General features: G+C 34.2%; 1 protein-coding gene across 1 annotated transcript in view; it reads right to left on the reverse strand.

Moving 5' to 3' along the window:
- Positions 1-293: 293 nt before the first annotated feature.
- Positions 294-24,440, reverse strand: part of LOC108903184 — a 98,038-nt gene continuing 73,891 nt past the window's right edge. Inside the window, exons 3-4 of the mRNA XM_018705274.1 lie at positions 5,457-5,702; positions 294-411 (exon numbers count right to left, since the gene is read on the reverse strand). Coding sequence (XP_018560790.1) covers positions 294-411; positions 5,457-5,702 — 364 coding nt within the window. The remainder of the gene's footprint in view (positions 412-5,456; positions 5,703-24,440) is intronic.

The raw sequence follows: 24,440 nt of genomic DNA on the forward strand, positions 1-24,440 counted from the left end.
GTGAATTAACCGGGACACTTGGTAGAAAGCCTATTTTGGACAAAGATATCGAGGATAAGTTAGTAGCAATATTCGAAACAATAGTGAAAAATTCGTACGCTTCCTTGAGATCATGTCCAGGTCCACCAAGTTCTTTATATAATCATATTTGTTTCCCCTACGTTGAGCTATATAAAAAAAATTAGAAAGAAAAAGAATCATAGCGCGATAACGGCGTCGTCGCTGTCTGCCTCACTCCAGTGGCCGGAATCTACGATGTGTCTGTATAAATCCGGAGGCTGGTGCAGCTCAGGTCATATCTCGAGGATGGTGTCCTGCTCTGCTAAACTGTCCGAGAGTGAGTGGCTGCTGCCTGGGATGGGTTCCGGCAGGCCGTCGTCCAACACCTCGGTCACCTCCTCGAACTTGCTGCTGGAAAAAGAGAAATCTTCAATAATACGCTATTTCTTCCAAAATTAGGCAATGACACGACTAGAAATACCTAGTAATATAGGACAAGAACACAATAATAACACACAATTTACAGCGAGGTTACATCTTTTCAATTAATTTTCATCTACCTCAAATGTAAAATTCGGATGTAATTTTAAAAAATTTCTAGAAACTTTAAAGTGTAATTGTAATTTTACAACATATCTATACTGTTACTGTTATTTAATACTGATACAAGCGAAATCTGTAAGATAATAGATTGACTCGTGAATCATCATGTAAATGTAATTGTGAAATTACATACTTCAAATGTAAAATCTCAATGCAATTTTACAAAATATCTATGTAAACACTTTAAAATTTATATGCCAATTTCACAACGTTTATTGTCGGCAACAAGCAGCCTACTTTGGTTATTGTAATTTTACAGCAAAGGAAGAACATGTCATTGGCATCAAGGCGGTACAAACGAGATCTTTATATATATTTTTTTACTTGTCATTTGCATATAAAACTGTAATTTTACATTAAAATTACATGTGCAACGTGGATTGTTAGCAACAATCTAGATACTAGATTTATGTCTCAAGTTATACTTACACACAGTTATTGTGATTTTACAATTAGATTACATATTTTTGGGTAATTGTGTGGCATTTTTGTCCAACTAGTTAAATTACATACTTCAAATGAGAAACGTAATGTAATTTTACGAAATATTTTTACAAATGGTTTACAATAAAATTGTGAATTTACATTTGATTTGGAATTCCACCCATCGGCAACAAATTACCTATGTTAGTAATTGTAATTTTACAATTTCTCTTTTTGTAGTGCATACAAAAATATCTCATAGTCATCACAGCGGATTAATAGCAATACAAACGAAACTCTTAGATAATACGTTGATTTGTTAATTATAATTGTAATTTTACAAAATTTTATAAATAGGACTGTAATTTTATAGTACAATTACATCTATTTGGTAAAATACAACTTTCCAATAAAAAAATCAATTTTTACAAACATTGTATTAAGTTACATTGTTTCTTGTGAATGCCACGAAGTGTATTGTCAACAGAAACTAATTTAATTATTGCAATTACTTCACAGATAATAGATTTACTTGTCAATTATGCACAAAACTATTATGATTCTAGAATAAAATTACATCTTTTCGGATATTTATCTATCGAGTTGTCATATTACATACCACAAACGTAAAATTTCAATGTAATTCTACGGAATATCTATGTAGACACCTTAAAATTTAAATACCAATTTCAAAATGTTTATTGTCGGCAACCTATTTTGATTATTGTAATTTTACAGTAAAGGTAAAGAACGTCTCATTGGCATCAATATCGTATGATAATCGCTACAAGCGAGATCTTTGGATAATTTTTTTTACTTGTTATATACATATAAAACTGTAATTTTACATTAAAATGGATTGTTAGCAACAAACGAAATATGTTATATTATGTCTCAAGTTATACATACAATTACTGTGATTTTACAATAAGATTACATATTTCTGGGCAATTGTGTGGCATATTTATCCGACTAGTAAAATTACATACTTCAAATGAAAAACGTAATGTAATTTTACGGAATATTTTTACAAACGGTTTAGAGTGTAATTGTGAATTTACATTTGATTTAGGATTACAGCCGTCAGTAAAAAGTAATCTATTTTAGTCATTGTAATTTTGCAGTCTCTCTTTTTGTAGCGTTGTGACTTGTATAAAAAAATATCTCATCGTCATCACAGACGATTAATAGCAATACAAACGTAACTCTTAGATGATACGTTGATTTGTTAATTATAATTGTAAATTTACAAAATTGTACAATTAAAACTGTAATTTTATACAATTGTACAATTACATCTATTTGGTAAATTTATACAACTTGCCAAAAATCGATTTTTACAAACATTGTATTAAATTACATTGTTATTTGTGAATGCCACGAAGTGTATTGTTAGCAAAAACTAATTTAATTTCAATGTAATTTACGGAGTATCTATGTAGACACTTTAAAATTTAAAACCAATTTCAAAATGTGTATTGTCGGCAACCTATTTTGATTACTGTAATTTTACAGTAAAGAGCGTCTCAGTGGCATCAAGATCGTATGATAGTCGTTACAAACGAGATCTTTAGATATTTTTTTATTTGTTATTTGCATATAAAACTGTAATTTTACATTCAAATTACATGTGCAACGTAGATACATATTTATCCGACTTGTTAAATTACATACTTCAAGTGAGAAACGTAATGTAATTTTACTGAAAATTTTTACAAACGGTTTAGAGTGAAATTGTGAGTTTAAATTTGATTTAGGATTCCAACCGTCAGCAACAAATAATCTATTTTAGTTATTGTAATTTTACAGTTCCTCTTGTCGTAGTGCTGCGACTTGTATATAAAAAAAGAACATCTCGTCGGCATCAAAGCCGGTTAATAGCAATACAAACTTAGATAATACGTTGATTTGTTAATTTGTTAATTATAATTGTAATTTTACAAAATTGCACAATTAAAATTGTAATTTTATAGTACAATTACTTTATTTGGTTTGGTGAATTTATGTAACTTTCCAATTGAAAAAATCGATTTTTACAGACACTGTATTAAATTACATTGTATTTGTGAATGCCGCAAAGTGTATTATTAGCAAAAAATAATTTAATTATTGCAATTTTTTCTCAGATGACAGTTTTACTTGTCAATTATATACACAATTATTATGATTCTACATTAAAATTACATCTTTTCGGATATTTGTTTGTTTTACCTCAAACGTAAAATTCCAATGTAATTTTACTGAACATTTGCAGCGCAATTGTAGATTTACAACCTATACTGGTGACAAGTAACTTGTTATAATTAGTTACAGTATTCTGTGGGTTGCTCTGGTTCTTGTAAAGAAAGGACCTCCGATCACCACCAAGGCGTTTAATAACCGATACAAGCGAAATCCCTTAGATAATAGATTTACTTGTCCGGATAAGCGGAGACGTTGGGGCCTTAGGAACACATCCTCTGGGATACCGGACTTCCGGTCATTGTAAAATCAGTCGAGCGGGTAATCCTACAAGCACCGCGCGCGGGTTCGATCGCCGTTTATTCTGTTAGTGGGCCGTGTTCTTGTCCAAACTTGGCCTCGACAAGAGCCTATTCTGCTACTGATGCGGTTAGCCTGAGTACAAAGTGCGATGGGGCGGCTGTTAGTTTTCCATTCCACAGAATGAAACTTTATCTGTTTGCTTCATTGTGTACATTCGGTGCAATCGGAGTCGGCTGCGGGACGAAGCTGAGGCGTTGGTTTTTTGTTTCTTACACCGCATCAACATACCAAATAGAGACAACAAATGCGAGAGACAAATAAATGTTTTTTTTAATTATTAAAATTTAAAATGATATCGAATTTACAAAAAGGCAGTGGCGTGCTCTAATTTTCCTTCAAATTATTTACTTAGTTGCCTCAGCGCCGCCGCTGCAGTATTAAATTAAATCTAATTACATAAAATTAAACTTTAATAAAAGTTTTATCAATATTGGCCAGGAAATTTTTGAGATTTTTGGAAACAATTTTCATTTTTTTAATTAACTTTAACGAAAACAAAGCGTTAAAACATATGAACTTTTCTTTCAAACTTTGCGAGTTCTATCGCTAAAATTTTCCCCAATTGAAACATGGAACACCTTGTATGTTTTAAAAACTACCATGTTTAAAGCATTTATCCATTCAACTTTTACTTCAGTTTTATTTTTGGTCTTATGAAGGACCTACTAATATTGATGAATTTCTGAAATTGTCAGATCCGAAGCAGTTTACTGGCCATTGATTCCGAAGATCTTGGGTATCTTTGTTAGCAGATTCGGGAGCTAATATAATTACAATAAAATGATATGGTGGACAAATAAATAATGTATTAATGTTTCTAAATAATTATTTCTAAATTTATCAATACATAATTCTATTATCTTGAGAAAAATGCATATTGCTGTATAGTGTATAGCATTTTATTTTTAACACCAGAAATAGCTATTTACACCATAAAGGAGGTAAGTATCATCTACCAGTCGAGGACGATTTTGCGCACGAGCGGAGCGAGCGCTGGCAATAGAGTCCGAGACTGGTAAAATATGCTTAACTGCGTGGTGTATAACATTTTATCTGATCCCACAGTTCTTTATGGTTCATGAAATAAAGATTAAGTTTTATTTTTGACATATCTTAACCAATTCATTTTGACATTATTCCAAATCTTGCAAAGTCGCCTTGGTTGTTTGGATTTTGTCGTTTCTAAAATGTTTATAAACAAAGCTACATAAAAGTTGCAATTTTGCTGGTTTTGAATTACTATTTCTAAATGAGTGATTTTCACTGAAATTTCACGCTTTTTATGCGCTATCAAGCAGGTAGATGTTACGACCAACCAGTCGGCAAGAATACCCTTTCTACGATTCCTAATAAGATTGCACAGTTTTTGAAACTAGAACATCCTGAAACATATGCACTCCATTCATTCCGAAGAACATCGGCAACGTTACTGGCTAATACAGGAGTTGACGTGGGTGGAAATCAGCTGTGATTGCAAGGAGTTATGTTGGTGACAGTTTAAGTGACAAAAATGAAATAGCCAACCGGATTCTTTACAATGACACTCCAGGTTCTAGTAGTATGTCGTATCATGCTGTTTTAATGGATCAGTCAGATAAAAATGTCACTTTTAACGACAGTTTTACAAAAAACTGTTTGTATGTTTCTATTCTATCCTTTTATTTAATTTCCAGTCCAGCTAGTTGGGCGCCTACATTAAAAGGTTCTCATTCCAGACCCTCGACTCAAATCTAAAGTTCAACAGTTTGTTGTACTTCTTCAGTGTTTCGGCATGCGAAACCGAAAGTAAATTCCCGTTTAGCGCCGCTCGACTAAATAAACCGTCCCTAAGTAGATAAGGCCGGGAACTTGTAAAACTCGCATCCTAACGAAATCAAACTACGAACCTCTCGAAGCTGTCGATGTCCCCGTGCAGGAGGCGGTCTTTCCTCCGCCGTCTCCTGCGCCCCTTGAAAGATAGCACGAGATGAAAGACGGCCAGCGCGAAGAGCTGACCCGCTGCCACATACGACAACCACAACTTGTGGGGCCAGATGAGGGGCACCGCTCCCATGGGGCCGTAGAACAAGCTCTTCTTCCACCCCTCGAACCACGTGACCGCGGACCAGCACTTCCATATCCTGTTGTCGCTCCTGAAACAAAAGAGAGTTCCAGTTAAACTGAAAATTTAGAGTTTTCAAAGCAGTATTTCAATGAAATATATTTTTACTTTAACAAACGACCTTTTTTTCTTATTTTTGATCAGAAAATCACCTGTAAAATTTTGTTAGTGGATGCAGCATTCTATTTCCTACTTTTCCTTCAAATAATTTTGTTAAATTTATTGAAAACACTTTTTTAATGATTTGTTGGAAGATAAACCTGTGCCGAATTGAACGAAAAGCATTATTTTTCCCAAATAAGTTTATTTTTTCCCTTGTGCAAAACCGTACTTATCTTATCAACTTCGACGTCACCTGTTACATAGGTGTTGTATAATCATGAAAAAGTAATATCATTGTATAAGTAAATATAGTATTATATTCCTTATGGCCGAATAGTTGATGAAATTTTAGTTCTCGAATTCGTTACAAGGAGGAGCCATATGTATGTAAACTTGATATTTAATCGTTTACGTTCAATTTTACACTTTCGATACTGCGCCATCTTATGTTCAATAGTTAAATGATCCATTTGAAAATACANCCCAAATAAGTTTATTTTTTCCCTTAAGCCACGATATTCCTTATTCCCTGTATTTTGCGCAGCACAGATCGATTTTAATTGGGTAGTTTTCGTTCCTTTACGGCTTATGGAAATTTTTGGTAAGGCAGGCGATAGGAAATCTATACGTTGCGGTGCCGTTACGGCCAATAAAAACTGAATAGGATTTTATATTTTACCCTCTAGAATCCGCATATTAAATTTTAAACATTATGTAGTGGATCCTATCATGAAAATTCAGTGGGATGTTCTTCGTCGTTATGGAAATGATTTTGGTGATTTTTGGGAACACGTTATACATTTTATAACATTCCATCTTCATAAATACGTCAAAATAATAACTCTGTTTATAGTACGATCGTATACGATGCAAAGTAGAGCAAAAAATTGTCGGTCTTTTATCAAAGGAAAATCGTGTCATCATTTTTAGGAGGCGTAAGATGAACCGTTTCAAATTTAAAATGAAATTGAATGTAAAATCTGAAATACCGCCGCATACGCACTGTGTTCTGGTACTAGCTGTAGTCGGCCAGGTGCATCGAGTGTACGAAGTGGTCGGTTATACGTCAAATACTAACCTGGCGAGCTTGATCGTAGAGCAGGGAACAATAAACAGTGGCGCGTACAGAGGTGAAATGTAGTACATATGTGGAATTTAAATAACGAATTGGATTTATAATAAATTACATTTAAAACAAATAGTTTATGAGAATAAAGGGATTTTTGTAGGAACAGGGTTCCAGACGTGAACTGATCTCTTCATCGCACCCCATTACGATTCTTTTTTTTATAAGGAGAACGAAGTTTCAAAGCAAAAACCTTGTATAACAGATATACTATAAATATTTACAGAATGAAAACAAAATATAAATCCTATGATATGATTCTATCAAATGAAAACACTAACAACAATTCTCTACCAATCTCAACAAAATAAGTTATTTTTCTATCAAACAAGAAATGTTAACAAATTATAAACAAAATATAAATTCTATGATTTATGTACTGTACGCCAAACTGCATTTTTCTCATCTTCATTTAATATTAATTTCTTCTTTGCACCCCCTTTTTTAGGTTTCTTAACGTCTCCTTCAATTTTCTTCTCTCTTAAAATTTTGAAAACAGATAATTCGCTTACTCCAGTATATCTAGAACACATTTCCACCAAACCAGTCTTCAGTTTCATGGGATGATCCTTTTCTAAAGGGTTATAGACATTTAATATTATCGTTTTTTCTCTGTAACTTAATATAGATTTTTTTGTACCCACAGCAGTACATCCGGCTCGCGAACATCCAGGCACCGCCTCCATTTATCCATATAACGACAACAGAGCAATAATAATACAAAAAACTTCACTTCACTAGCACAGAAAATATAATAGCATTCACGATTCACAAACAACAGCCCGAAACACACACACAGCACACAAATAAAACACTAAAAACACTTTTGTTACGGAGCACAAGAAATATGATTTCACTCACAAATTCTCAAATAATAGCGCGAAACACACATATAGCCCGAAAGAAATATAATTGCACTTATAACAGTTATAACCTCACAAATATCGCGAGCGAGAAACACGCAGCACCAATACAACCGAAACGAAACTGACCACGCCAGGCCGGCACGCGCGCCGCCGCAAAAAACACAAGACACAAGTCATATGAGGGATAATGAAGGGAGTAATAAATGTATTGTTGTCCTGCCGCCCAATGTGCGAAGGAGATGCCTTTGTTTTTCATTTTGTCCTTCATAAATATATAACTGTTAATCCATAATGCATAAAGAAATTATTCAATTTCCAAAACCCCCTATAAAATGTGTTGCACTGATTCCCTTGACAGGCAATGATTTATTACTTTGCATCGAATACGATCGTACTATAGATTGGGAATATAAATAAAATGATGATTTCATAATGTGTCCTTGATATGTACAGGATGTGTTATCGTACTCTTGTAAACATTTTTTTTATTGTTGATTTTTCGAGAAAAAGTTATTCTTGAACTTTTGCTTACCTTAGGAAGCCATGGGCAGTAATTAAATATGTAATAAAACATATAGGGCGACCAAAAAAATACAAAATGTGACATTTCGCTAAAACACTGTATTTAACAAAGTTGCTCGAGAACTCAAGAAATGCTTAAATACGGGGTTTTGTCAGAAAAGAACAATAATCATGTTTAGGATTAAGCTATGATACCAGCTAGTGATGGACTGTAATGATTGAAAGGACGACTAAGAAAAAAACAAATTATGCAAACTTACCAGAAAAGATGACAGCATCCATACAACACTATTACGACTGGCGAGAACAAAAGGATATGAGGCATAGAGGACAAGTAAGCTGGCCACCGTATGCACAATTTCGTTTAACCAATTTTAAAAACTATCGTTTTAAAAATCAATAACGTTACTCCACGAACCTTTTCTGTCTCGATTCGATCGAAATCTATCAATTTACACGTCTCTCTTTTTTTGTTTTAGTTTTTTAATTAACCATTCACTTCGTGGCTATAAAATAGTACATACAGAGAATCTATGATTTATGGTCTAAACTAGCAAAACGATTTCTATTTTAATGGTTTGGCTTAAACAAACCACATTTCGCAAATAACTATTCTACATACCATATAATTACCATGGATATCTCCTTATCAATGCCAAAGTCAATATATTTATTTTTATTAACTGCCAACCGAATAATTTTTATTAATAATGCTGGAGCTACGAATTTATCNTACAAAATGTGACATTTCGCTAAAACACTGTATTTAACAAAGTTGCTCGAGAACTCAAGAAATGCTTAAATACGGAGTTTTGTCAGAAAAGAACAACAATCATGTTTAGGATTAAGCTATGACACCAGCTAGTGATGGACTGTAATTATTGAAATGACGACTAACAAAAAAAGAAATTATGCAAACTTACCAGAAAAGATGACGGCATCCATACAACACTATTACGACTGGCGAGGACAAAAGGATATGAGGCATAGAGGACAAGGAAGCTGGCCACCGTATGCACAATTTCGTTTAACCAATTTTAAAAACTATCGTTTTAAAAATCAATAACGTTACTCCACGAACCTTTTCTGTCTCGATTCGTTCGAAATCTATCAATTTACACGTCTCTCTTTTTTTTAGTTTTTTAATTAGCCGTTCACTNAAGCTGGCCACCGTATGCACAATTTCGTTTAACCAATTTTAAAAACTATCGTTTTAAAAATCAATAACGTTACTCCACGAACCTTTTCTGTCTCGATTCGTTCGAAATCTATCAATTTACACGTCTCTCTTTTTTTTAGTTTTTTAATTAGCCGTTCACTTCGTGGCTATAAAATAGTACATACAGAGTTATCTATGATTTATGGTCTAAACTAGCAAACGATTTCTATTTTAATGAAACCACATTTTGCAAATAAAAAGACGCCACAATTTAACTATCATACATACCATATAATTACCATGGATATTTCCTTATCAATGCCAAAGTCAGTATATTTATTTTTATTAACTGCCAACCGAATAATTTTTATTAATAATGCTGGAGCTACGAATTTATCTTGTGAAATGTCATGGAATCGGTAATGTTTCATATCGATATGCAATACAAATTTTTATTGAAAAGTATCCAAATGTATTTGTAACTCGTAGAGCAGATCGCAAGCTAATTATAAAATTTGATACCACTGGTGATATAAAGAATATTGAAAAGATAAAAAGAATACAATGATAACGATGCTGCTACTGTTGCAGTTATGGACTCTGTATAAGACAATTCAAAGGTCACTCAGAAAAAGGTCAGAAAACATTGAATTAGGAAATCTCATATTCAAAGTGTTTTCGTAAACGACAAAATCTATCTATTCAAACCAGCGTTTAACAAAAAATTGCTTGGTGAAGATGATGATCGTCGTGTGGACTTTTGTTTAACACTGGGCGAGAAGCTGATGGAAAACAGATTGTTTCATCACTATACATATTTTATTTACTGCCGAATTAACATACACAATAGCGTTATTTTCTCTCAAAAGTGTAGATATTGGGCTAAAGATAATTTTCGATTGATAAGTAGTAGTCAACAATTAAAAAAAGTAAATGTCTGGTGTGGCATAATGTATCATAAAATCATTAGTCTTTACTTTTTGGAAGAATATCTTAATCAAATATATTTGGAAATTCTCAAAAATTTTGTTTTGGCAGAACTAGATATCGAAAACATAGAGTTCAGAAGAAAACTAATATTTCAACAAGATGGATGCCCTGCACATTCCACACTTCTCGTGAGAAACGAGAGTGTGGTCGGTACCCATAGGACACCCTGTATAGCACGATGTGGATATATAGTAGGATCGTATTCGATGCAAAGTAGAGCAAACAATTGTCGGTCTTTTATGAAAGGAAAATCGTGTCATCATTTTTAGGACGCGTTCTAAGATAAACCATTTCAGATTTAAAATGATATTGAATGTAAAATCTGAAATACCGTATCATACGCATTGTGTTCTGGTAGTAGTTGCAGTCGGCCAGGTGCATCGCCTCCAAAAAACAACAGTGACGCGTACAGAGGTAAAATGTAGTACATATGTGGAATTTAAAAAACAAATTGGATTTATAATAAATTACATTTCAAATAAATGTTTATGTGAATAAAGGAATTTTTGTAGTAACAGGGGTGCCAGACGTGAACTGATCCCGTCATCCCTTCATAATGCATAAAGAAATTATTCAATTTCTAAACCCCTTAAAACCGTACTGCACTGGATCCCTTTACAGGCAATGATTTATTACTTTGCATCGAATATGATCCTACTATAGTATGTCCTTACGCGCATATGGTGATATCACTCAAGAGCCAAACAAACCAAATATGGATATGTTGATATGAAAATGCAACTTTTTGTAATATGAATAGTAGAAAACTATTTATTGCTTACCGTAATGGTACATATAGGAACTCATACCATTTGTGAGTCAACTAAACGAATTGCTGATTATTTCAATTTAGAACATGTGTGAGTAGCATACTGGGCATGGCTTAAGGCGATATTTAGCCACTTATACAGGGTCGGAAATTCCCCATGGTTCATCAGCCCTAGAAAGAGTGATGTCAGATTTACAGATTTTTTTTGGAATTGGGGAAATAGGGAATTTTGCTTTATTTCTTTGGATTTTTAAGTAATTTTAAAAAGTATATTTAAATAATAACTAAATGAACTTTAAATGCAACTGAGCACTATACTCCATTTGAATAACTTCTCGGTAGGGTAAATAAGGTCACTAGATTTACAGAGGTATCTACTAGCTACTGTAAAAAGTTTTCTTTGTTACGCGTTGTGCTGCCCTCTGTTAACGGATGGTATTAACATATCGGAATACCGAAGTCGAAATTGTATAANAGTTGGAGGAGATTTGATCACTCTGAAGAGACATGGTGGTTGGCATTCTTGTACTTTGAATAATAACTGCTAACTGCTACTTACCTAATAAATGAATTGGCGCGCTGAGGTTTGAATATTTACAATAATACAATAATACAAACAGGTCGGTTTTAGGGGAGCCACCATAGGTTGATACGGCCTTGAATACAAATTGCACTATTAATGCAACATTAACAGAAAAGTTTAATTTTAAAATTCCTGCATTTGCTTTTATGTTTCTTTTCATGAAGACGCTTTAGTAATTTGTTAAATTTACTTTTATTATTACTGTGATGCTGTTTTCAGGGAGATATAATGAAAATTATCGTAATAACTTGTCCATAAACTGCTTTTCCAGTGCTTGCATGACTTCCGGCGGTCGGTTGCCCCTCCCGCAGGGAATCGACACAAGCGCAAGGGAACACCCTAGTTTATGAACTTGTAATGAAAAATACTATTCCAATTTAACCTTCAAAAATATTCATTCCATTAATTGCCCATGTTGCGGCCGGAGCGGGTGTCATAAATTGTTTTTTTAATGTACTTTTACAGAACCAGATGGCGGTTGACAAACTCCTATTTCACCCTTAATGAGATATTTGGGAGAGCCGCAGCAAATTACGTTTTGAAATATGGCCGAGCACGACGAGCCGTGGCCACAGGACACTAGAGTTAGCAGCAAGTGCCCTTTCAGACAATCCAGTACGTCACGCGGTTCGGCTCATAAATTCAACTGGCTCGCTAACTAGATACATAGTTGTTCAGAAGTTGGCCGCAAGAGGTATTCGGTGAAACGTCGGTTTTGCTGGAGTTTATGGACTTTATCTGGTAAATCAGATGTTCACAAAGCGACCGAGATAAGCGGCGAATATGACGAGAAAACGGCTTTGGTTTGTTTATTCGAGTTTATGTTTCTCCGTGATTATGTATCTTGCTTAATAAGCATTTCTCTACGTCAATAGAGAATTGCGGCTAATAGAAGTGTACGAGGATTCGCCGTTCCATTTAGCTCTTGGTTCTTTGTCTGCTGCTCTGTTATATAGATTGTTAGACCTGAGAGCTCTCACTAAAGTAATAGATTCGTTCCCCACTTTTTTCATAATATTTGCCTAAAATATCTAACCATTTTTGTTTTGAATTGTACAGGAAATTCTGAACACTTTTTGTATAACATACCACATCTCTAAAATCAGCGGTTTTCGTAATAATGACGTTTGAAATGTGATAAATGGAAAAAAAATAATGTTTAAACAATAAAACATTATTTAAATAACAATTGCTTTATAAAAAATGTTCAATGTTTTGTCCGTTTACCTCACATACAATACATTTTTGTAGTCGAAGAATTGTTTCCCGTTGAACGTTTTCAATTGCCTGTGCTGGAAGAAATCTTATTTCCTGACGTATTCTCTGTTTCAGGTCATCAAGATTATTTGGTCTACTTACATAAACTTTAGATTTCAAATAACCCCGTAAAAACAAATCTAAAGGGGTTAAATCCGTTGACCTAGATGGCCACTCAATAGGACGTCTCCGTCCAATCCATTTATTAGAGAACGTTAAGAAATTGTCGAAAAGCAATTGCAAAATGAGGAGGTGCCTCATTGTGTTCGAATCATATGTCATTATGAGGAATATCTGGATCTTGTGGTTTAGGAAACACACAGCTAAAGCGGGGATGAGTTGAGACCGAAGAAAGTCTAAGTAGCGTTCTCCATTTAAATTTTCATCAAAAAATAAGGTCCAAGAATTAGGTTTTTGACAATACATGCCCAAACATTTTTTGACGATGCTGCGTGCGACAGACTTTGTATTCAACAAGGATTTTCAGTTGCCCAGTACCTGCAGTTTTGTCTATTTACGTGTCCATTTATACCAATTACTTATTACAGATTTAATATTCCATAGCCTTTTTAGACTGAAGTATATTTTTTAATTAAATATAAAATACATTGTAGGTATCATGGCTTTGCTTTAGAGACTGGGGAAAAAATTGAAAAGATAATTATTTCAGAAAGGTCTTCCTTCAGACAAAAGTAATTGTCTTTCTTTTCTTTTTCACTGGTCATAGCAGTAAAATAAAAACGATATTTATTCAATATTGCAGGATTTTATACAATACAGGGTGTTCCAACATTTCATGCGTAGGAATCATAAAAAAAACGATGTAGCTAAACTTGGCTCTATTCAAGGTCACAGTTGACAAACATTTTTTTGTCATAGTCTATTAAAGGTGATTTTGTTCCTATTATCAAATAATTTAGTTTTGAAGTACTTATAACATATATTTTTCGGAAAATGCATTACTTTGTATTTAAAAATACTACTGCAACGCTTATCAACGTTTTCGGGATAATATTATACGGTTTTATACGTGCCGCATTTCTAATAAACCCCCCATACATATTGAATCACAGCTCTCAATACTTTTACGATAGCCAATAAGTTGGGAGGGAACGACTGTATCATTTTTCGTACGTTTAAGGTGTATCAAAAGAAATATCTGGGATACCAGGGGATTTATTCCCGGCAACGTTCTCCATTTAGGTTTGAATTTTTATTTGGGAACGCTATACGAAATTTTCGCTCTATAAATTATCCCGGCCTGAATAATGTCGGATAATATTCCAATAAATAAAAATTGTGATGGAAATGCGTGTCCAGAAGGAATATAGATCGTCGGGAATTTATTGCGAGCCACAAGGAACGCCGCGTTAGAACCAGATTTACTTTCGAGGTCATGAATAACCAGTTGCAATTACTGTTCACATGAATATCTTATTGGTCAAGTTGATATTGATATAGGTTAAAAAAGACATACAAAATCGATAGTTGTATGTAATGCAAAATAAAAAATTTGGAGCGTACTAATGCACTGGTCAGGTATTCATCCCTGGTTAATGATCGGCAGGGCGCTCGGGTTGACATTCGAACACACTCCAGGTTGGCTCCGCAACGGTCCTGTGGTAGAGTCCGTGTGGAGTTTGAGAAATTGACTGGACGGTTTCCATCTCCGAAGAGTTAAATTGAAAATGTTTTTGGTTAGTGTTGACTTTGAAATTTCCTCTCCGGAGCAATATTACGATAATATGATTTGTCTCATAAAGAATATATTGATACCAGTTTAACCTGTTTCATATTCACTAATTTTTTATTCAAGTCTTCAAGATGTCGATTTGAAATCATTACAGATTATGAGATATTGTTGACCAATTTGATCAAATTTGAGGTAGGTACTAATTTTTTAAATAAAAAAGTAATTATAAACTAAACCACAAACCATAAAGACTTTATAATGTAATAATTTATGCCAGCTTAGTGTAATTCCAATAAAAAAAGGTGGAAAATTTGTGGAATGTTACGAAATTTGGCACTATTGAATAAATATTAATAGTGACTAAAAATTACCAAAATTGATCAATAAATTTGGAACCAGATTTATTATTTGTAACCTTTTGGCCAATATATATGTATGTATGTATGTATGTATGTATGTATGTATGTATGTATGTATGTATGTATGTATGTATGTATGTATGTATGTATGTATGTATGTATGNATCATAAAAAAAACGATGTAGCTAAACTTGGCTCTATTCAAGGTCACAGTTGACAAACATTTTTTTGTCATAGTCTATTAAAGGTGATTTTGTTCCTATTATCAAATAATTTAGTTTTGAAGTACTTATAACATATATTTTTCGGAAAATGCATTACTTTGTATTTAAAAATACTACTGCAACGCTTATCAACGTTTTCGGGATAATATTATACGGTTTTATACGTGCCGCATTTCTAATAAACCCCCCATACATATTGAATCACAGCTCTCAATACTTTTACGATAGCCAATAAGTTGGGAGGGAACGACTGTATCATTTTTCGTACGTTTAAGGTGTATCAAAAGAAATATCTGGGATACCAGGGGATTTATTCCCGGCAACGTTCTCCATTTAGGTTTGAATTTTTATTTGGGAACGCTATACGAAATTTTCGCTCTATAAATTATCCCGGCCTGAATAATGTCGGATAATATTCCAATAAATAAAAATTGTGATGGAAATGCGTGTCCAGAAGGAATATAGATCGTCGGGAATTTATTGCGAGCCACAAGGAACGCCGCCAGATTTACTTTCGAGGTCATGAATAACCAGTTGCAATTACTGTTCACATGAATATCTTATTGGTCAAGTTGATATTGAATTATAGGTTAAAAAAGACATACAAAATCGATAGTTGTATGTAATGCAAAATAAAAAATTTGGAGCGTACTAATGCACTGGTCAGGTATTCATCCCTGGTTAATGATCGGCAGGGCGCTCGGGTTGACATTCGAACACACTCCAGGTTGGCTCCGCAACGGTCCTGTGGTAGAGTCCGTGTGGAGTTTGAGAAATTGACTGGACGGTTTCCATCTCCGAAGAGTTAAATTGAAAATGTTTTTGGTTAGTGTTGACTTTGAAATTTCCTCTCCGGAGCAGTATTACGATAATATGATCTGTCTCATAAAAAATATATTGATACCAGTTTAACCTGTTTCATATTCACTAATTTTTTATTCAAGTCTTCAAGATGTCGATTTGAAATCATTACAGATTATGAGATATTGTTGACCAATTTGATCAAATTTGAGGTAGGTACTAATTTTTTAAATAAAAAGTAATTATAAACTAAACCACAAACCATAATAGACTTTATAATATAATAATTTATGCCAGCTTAGTGTAATTCCAATAAAAAAAGGTGGACAATTTGTGGAATGTCACGAAAATTGGCACTATTGAATAAATATTAAAAGTGACTAAAAATGACCAAAATTGATCAATAAATTGGAACCAGCTTTATTATTTGTAACTTTTTGGCCAATATGTATGTATATATGTATGTAGGAGAATGGTGGAATTGTTTTTCCACCGCGGCACTTAGGCCCTTTTTGGCCCCTTGTACACCCTCCTTCATTACTCGGGTACTTTTCTTCAAACCATCATATTTACTACACGGGTGGCTTGGTGGCAAAGTCTCGTATAGTTTATGTATGATAGCAGAGAGTTACAGAGATTTTCTTTGGTCTATTCTCATTACCATTTATCGGGGACCACACGCATGCGGCAAATGTTGGGCGACCTAGGTCTCTGGTAGGCTGCCACAGCCACGTCCTCGAGCCTGCTTTAGGTCACCCATCCAAATTCCAGCCTGCGTCCGTGATACTTGCCTCGGCAGATCGAAATCCGCCGGCCAAAGTACCCGGCTAGGCGGTCCCAATATATTGGCCAATATATCGGGCCTAGGAAATTTACGACAATTAAATATTTGTATAAATATAACTCGACCAAATTAAAAATTATTTATTAGATTTTATGCAGGGTGTCCGGGGAAATGTGGAAAATCTCTCGGGTGCAGATAGAACATGAAAAAATAAGATGACAAGTTCCTATCATATTTTTTCGTACAGGCCCTCCCTACGGAGATATGTGTCCCTAAAGGACGCCACTGGAAATCGGTTTTTCTTGAATAACTTTTAAGGTACTTAATATAATTTAATAAAAATTTTATGTGATGGACACTAGTAAGGACCTCTTAAAATAGTGTCCTTGAAACATATTTAGCTTTTTAGTTTACCAGGGGCGGACTAAGTTTTACAACTTAATGCCAAATTTTTAACACCTTGTATGATAAAGACTTTAAAATAAATCTGGGTAGCTCCAATCTTAGACTAAAAAAAGGTACTCTTGTTTATTGTCGATAAAATGAACCATTTACTTGAAAAATAATAAGCGAATTCATGTTTTATTTTTAATAAAAAAGGGCCATGATTTATATATTTTTTTCTAGACAACAAAGTGCGATACGAAAGTCATTCAAAGGACATAGCAAGTTTCATTTTAAGATGTTTAATCCGAAAAAATACAAAATTAAAAAACGCAGTGGTGTCCCAGGAGGCATCTTAATGAAATTATTGAAAAACTTCATAAGAGGGTTCCACATGGGCTCCATGAAGTCTGATACACTCGCGAGCACGACGAATTGAGGACTGATGTACCCACCACAATAACCCAGCATTGTTCCTGTTTGAGGTGTCCCCACAGGTAAAAATCCAGAGGCGTTAGGTCGGGAGGTCGAGGAGGCTAGGCAATAGGTCCTCCTCTACCTATCCAATCGACGTTATTCGGGTGCTCCTGCACACCGACGCTGAAATGAGGTGGTGCCCCATCGTGCACGAAGTACATGTTTCGGCGGGTTTCAATTGGTAAGTGTTCTATTAAATCTTGAAAAGCGTTCTGAAGGCACTCCAAATAAAGTTGTCCATTCAATCGCTCCGGAAATACGAATGGTCCAATAAAAAAATTGCCAATGATTCCTGCCCAGATCTTAATTGATTGAAACTAATGTTGATGATGCGAAACAATAGTGGCATGAGGATTTTCATCAGCCCATACATGTGTGTTGTGTAAATTGGTGATACTATATTTGGTAAACCGTGCTTCATCCGTGAAAAGAATAACGTTAATGAAGTTTACATTATTTCGTTGCTGATCCAATAGCCAGTTTACAAACTGCATTCTACGAGGAAAATCTTCAGGCATCGGTTCATGTATTTTTGGCAAATGGTATGGATATGACAGCTGTTCTTGAAGAACTTCACGTACTATTGTTTTCGATGTATTAAACAATTTTTTCCAAATTTTCCTGCAAATTTGAAGAAAGTCAATAATATGTATTACCTTATTAACTGGAATCGCCCACCATTCTCCCTTAGACGTTGGTCAACTCGTTGAAATGTCTTTTGGTTTGGCAGAGCACGATTAGGAAATCTGTGACATAACCTTCTGGCTTGTAAAATCTATGAAAACTCCTGAAAGTCCTAACAAGTACGTTTTACGTCTTCAGTAATGAATTAATATCACAATTATTATCATTTTTACTAATTATTCTCCTATAAACTTTATGATCTAACCTTAAGATGACTTCTCAAAGACATACTAACTGACAACTTAGATGACACGAAAACTCAGGCTGCAGATTCTGGACATCTTGTAAGAAACACAGATCCTAAAAATTATCAAATTTATTCATTGACGAGAGCCTTCAAATTATCATAGATTGATTTTGATCGCATTTTAAAAAATAATGCAGTCTCCAGTTCTGAATATCCTATATCTTTGTAGACCGTTGACATACAAACATGATCAACAATTAAAGAAGGAACAAATTAGCAGTTCAACAATTTTCAACAATGTTCTTAATTCGACATGTTAGTTATTTGTAAATGTTCACAGAGGGTGTGTGGTTTTAACCAAAATATCGTTGTTTTAGGATAAATTCGACGGTACAGCTGTTACGGTAATTACCTTTTTTACTGTTCTCGTATTGGTTTGATGATGTCAAAGGTCATAAATCTGTTATTGAACCTCTCGTCAACTTTTTACGGCTATTTTATGTAAAACTACATTGTAATGGTAATACGGTACGTTCATAGCGTGGATTTAATACAAATTAAATCATGCCGTCATGAATTCTAAAAGCGTAAAATTCCAAGGCACTTTGTCTGGGCGGTAAACCGTATAATAAAAATGAGGTACTCAAGAGGTAAAGGTGGTGTTGTACTTAAAATCAAATTACTTCCGACGTAAAATTGTTCCGCAAAAATTACACAAGACATATACAGGATGTTATTTAAAAACACATAATAAGTGTTTACTTCTTACTTCAAATATTACGGATGAGAGTAGGGAAATAGACTCATCAAAAGTCGTTGTATGAGTGAGTTTATCAGTATTGCCTAATGTCACATTTTTAAACCAATTATATCAAACTAACGAAGTGGCAGAGAGCGAAACTACAATGGAAAATAATTTGGTGCGTGGGTAGGTAATCGTTAATAATTGGGTAAAACTAATTTATGTTTTAAATTTAATTATACAAGTCAACATTTGATCTAGGGACACTCGTCAGAAGTTACTATGGGAAATAGGGGTTTTTTTTGGCTCCATTACATCAAGTTCAAGGTGATTTGAAGGTCAAATCAAGAAATGACCTCCAAAAAATCTGAAAAAATTCATGCTTATGTCTTAGAGGTCACTGAACCCAAATCCGAGGTTTGTTTACCCCTACGATACACCCTAGAGGTCATTCAAGGTCATTTCAAGGTCATTTATGAAGTATTTTGGATACAAAAATTTAAAATCAGTCTCAAAAATCAGAAAAAAATTGTCTGAATGTTTTTGAGGTCACTGAAGGCATACTGAATATCAGTTTAAACTTCGAAATGAACATTAGCAGGAGTTACTTTAATTGCCAAAGTTTCATTGTTGTCATGGTGACGACATAATTGGAATTTGTTTTTCATACTTCTTTTTTTTTTTTTTGAAGGCGAATAACTCCACAACGAAGTCCGACAGGAAAACAATTTGTATGAATTACTACTTACATCTATTTTGACCTCCCTTGTATACCCCTTCATTTTTGACTTGACCTTCCGGACACCCTGTATAATACGTATTTTTCGGACATGCTGTATACGCTCCCACTCAGACTATATGTCCTTTTTAATAAAACAAATATGTCTTAAAAAACCCATTCCGTCGACGAAGGCACAATAAGCCCCTGTCGTCGGTATTATGACAGACACGAAGGCGTTGCGTATTATTACGGAAAAAATAATATTACTGGGGCGAAATTTAATATCGCGTGTGCAATTTGGAATGAGTTTTAATAAAACCTGTGCTCGACTGAAGGAAAGCCTCCTACAAATGAAACAAATTTGCTTTGTGCGCGTAGATAGCCGCGAAACGCGTCAAAAACCAGATGAATAAACATAAATAGGAGGGTTATATTGAGTCGTTCCCCACTGTTTATGTTTATTGGAATGAAGAAACGGCCGAAGAAGCGGGTGGGTGATGGGCTCGCGTCTCGAAACGAGGAACAATCGAGAGAATGAACGCATTGGCGTGAATATTTATTATTCGTTCATGTGTTAAATTAAATGTACATTTTCATATATGCATACGGGCCGGTTAGCTATATGCATAATGTTTGGCAGTTTTACAAATTGATTCGGTTAAAATATTTAGTCTGGTAGTTTTGAAAACGACAAGAAATAAAGTAGTAAGTAATAGGAAGCAGTTTAAATCAGGGATGGATTCAAAACCAGTGGCGGCTCGTTGGGGTAGGCTGATAATTTCAGAAAAATAAAAGAACAATGTGTATACATATTCCAAAGTAATTTGTCCTAATTCTTATAAAATTAAATCTAAACGACGCCGGCCCTTGCCTGCTTATACGTACCTGTGCTTAGAGAGTAAGGCCAGCTAACGCTTTTCGCCAGCGATTGGAAATACACACACACACACACACACACACACAAACACANCACTCACGATACTTCATGTATGCATGTATGACAGCAAAAAAATCTAGGTCCGGACTGCAAAAATTGTTAATTTTTTGTACAAGTCTAGAAAACAACACTCTGTATGTATTTTTTTGAAATTCCGATACGATATTCGGAAAGAGCATAAAAAAGTGGTCTTAAAGACGTCTTTCTTTTTTTTGTTACACTTTGGTGGTTATTTAAATAAGCTATTAAATATACGAGACTACGGCTTCTAAAACTAAATTATGTAAAGGACACATGATAAAAATGGTTTTGCAACTAAAATTAGCGAAAGATTAATTGAGGGTAGATTTTGTAAATAAGCATGCATATTTTAAACCTCAATTTCTTTAAATAATATGTATTCCAGGCCCGGACTGCAAAATTTTAAATTTTTTTTTGTAACTCTAGAAAACATCGCCCAGTATGTTATTTATTTGGTATTCCCATACGATTATCGAAAAGAACATAAAAAGTAATCTCAGCGACATGTCTTTTTTTCTTGTTACAATTTGATGATTATTTAAAATCGCATGTTAAAAACACATGACAAAAAATAAATTATAATCCGTCGATATAAGTGATGTAAATTTTTAGGACTTTTAAATCCAATATTTATTTTTTCTTCAAATAATAAAGAAACTGTTAGATATAAAAAATTATATTAATTATATGAGTATACATAAACTGCCTTATGCACCGGGCAAGCTCTTCGGCTTCACTTACGTATCATCTTGCGATTTGTCATTGTCGTTTGTTTATGTTTAACCTATAATTGTAGTGGTGGTTTAGGCAAGCTTTTATTGTTTAATAGTTTGGAGTAAAGCAAAATGGCAAGTGAAATTCGCAGATTGGTGAGTAGCAATGTTAATGTTCTTTAATTTCTTTATTAGATAAAAAATTTAGTACGTTGACTTTCGATGATAAATTATTTATTTCAAAATTAAAACCTTCGCCTGACATGAAAAATTTGACAACTAAAAACAATTGCGGAAGTAACGGATCATTTAGTAAAAATTGGTACAATTAATATGAGTGGTTAATAGGCAGTGAAACAAAACCAAATTATATTGCTAGAATTGCTTACTATGTAATAAAAAAAGTAAAACTATCTAGGATATTCAGATTCAGATCTGAAACATATTAATGAATCCTTAAAAAAAACAAGAGCGATCGAATTAGCATACATATTAATCATTAGAATTTAAATTATTAGGAAAAAAACTTTTCTTGGTTCCGCATTTCATGAGAATATTTTAAAACATAATAAATTCGTGGACGAAAATAGACATTGTAAAGCACTTTATTGATATGATTATTTACTTAGCTGCACAAGAACAAGATTTAAGGACCATAATGAATCAGATAATTCCTTTAATCAAGGCATTTTTCGTGATGAGCTTGCAAACTTCCTTTCAAGGTACGATAATAAATTTAAGGTGTTTTTAGAAAAAGTCTAGTTTTTAGCTGCCTGAAAAATGATTTAATAGAGAGCATCAATGGAGTAGCATCTGAAGTGATATTTTCAGAAATAAGAAATGCTCTATATTTCGCGTGGCAAGTACACACATGAAACAACGGATGTTAAATGCTTATCTCAGTTATTAGTAGTTTTTAGATCTGTTCATTGTGGTAAAGTAGTTGAAAGAGGGATGTCTAGTTAAAGAGACCCACAAATGGAAAGGGAGGCGAATCGGACAAGTGGAAATGGTGCCACACTAAGCCCGGCCACGCAGCAGAGCCACCCGTTGAGCTGCCATAGCCTGCGTACGAACGTCCACCCGATCCATCGACAGTTCAGCAACCAGCGTTCGGAGACTGGCCAGAGTTTGTACACGTTCCAAATTTTATGCAATATATTATGCCAATGCATACATACATACATTTATTGTATTAATGCCCGAATTGAACAACAAAATCAAATATTTATAAAATATTTAATTTCCCTCTAAAAAATAGCCACGCGAGTCAAAGGTCACATAGCTGTTGCCATATGCAACAGCTCTAAACCTTGTTTGTGTTCTTCACCTTAGTTCGGTAGGAGAGATAGCGCCTAATTATACCTAAATAATATACGGAAATGAAAGGAAAACGAACAAGAGAATGGTAATTTACATGGAAACGTAGATTTATGAAAGCAGAGGACTAGGCATACTGCATTTAATGTTTCAATTCTCATTTCGTGTAATCAAATTAAAACTAGTCAAATGAAAATTAGAGAAACGTGTAAAATGACAAAATTAATATACGACTTAAAATAACACGGGAAAAGTTAAAAAATGGTATTTGTGATGAACAAGGACAAATATTTGAATTCGTAGAAGTGAAGTTGTTTAACAAGCAACAAGTCGTTCAGGATATCTTGCACTTGACAAACTCTGTAAGCATTTTCATTTGCTTCGCTATAAATTATGAGCATATATACCTATCATAATATTCGCGATTGCTAAATAAATGCGCCATTTTTAAAAGAAAACTTGGAAATACGGCTATTAATGCACTCTCGAAAAACAGCACAGCAATCACTACAACAATGTATTACAAACTTACTTTCGAATACAGTCGGGCTTCACAAGAAACCTACAATTTCGTAAAAAGTGTTACAGAATTTTTTGTAAGTACTCGCTGCGATAAAGTACATGTATTTCAACAGTTCCAAAACAGTTTTAAACACATTTCAAACTAGTTTTTTTCTCTATGACCTTAAACTTCCGATACAAGTTTGTGACATCAGTTAACTCAGTTTTTACCCCTTTTCACCCCTTTAAATTTTTGACATAAATTCGTTAACACCCTGTATATAAAAAATGGAAAATGACTCCATCATCGAAGCAACCTCAAAGTGACAGATAAGTGAATATTTCTCTCGCTTCTAATCAACTACTGGAAAAAAGTAAAAGTACATGATACAAAAACAACTATTTTGCGGGGAAATATTAAGAAATAGGGGATACTAAGAAATCAAGTTCAGGTCCCTCGCCGCTTAAGCGTTGCTCCTGAAAGCAACCCAGGACCTGGGAAACGGCTCAATCTCGGTCCCAGCAATACGTCAGCCGGATATCTGGCCCATAATTAAGACACACACACCCGCCAATGACTAAACAGCGTAATCTCGCAAGGCACATAATCCTGGAAAATAGGACCCGCTCTGTCTATGCCACTTCGGGGACCACTATACCTTCCCGACGATAAGCTCTAGGTGAGTGTAACGCCCTCCGATTTATGCATCGTGAGCCGCGCTGATATCAACAGTTTATAGTAATGGTGGCGAAACTGTAATTGCGATGGGATTAGAGGGCCACCGCTACTAAATAATGCCACAGTGCGCGCTATCATTATGCCGGACGTAAATCATATTGTAATGAA

The sequence above is a fragment of the Anoplophora glabripennis genome, unplaced genomic scaffold, assembly GCF_000390285.2.
Source record: "Anoplophora glabripennis isolate ALB-LARVAE unplaced genomic scaffold, Agla_2.0 scaffold105, whole genome shotgun sequence".
NCBI classification, from domain to species: Eukaryota; Metazoa; Arthropoda; class Insecta; order Coleoptera; family Cerambycidae; genus Anoplophora; species Anoplophora glabripennis.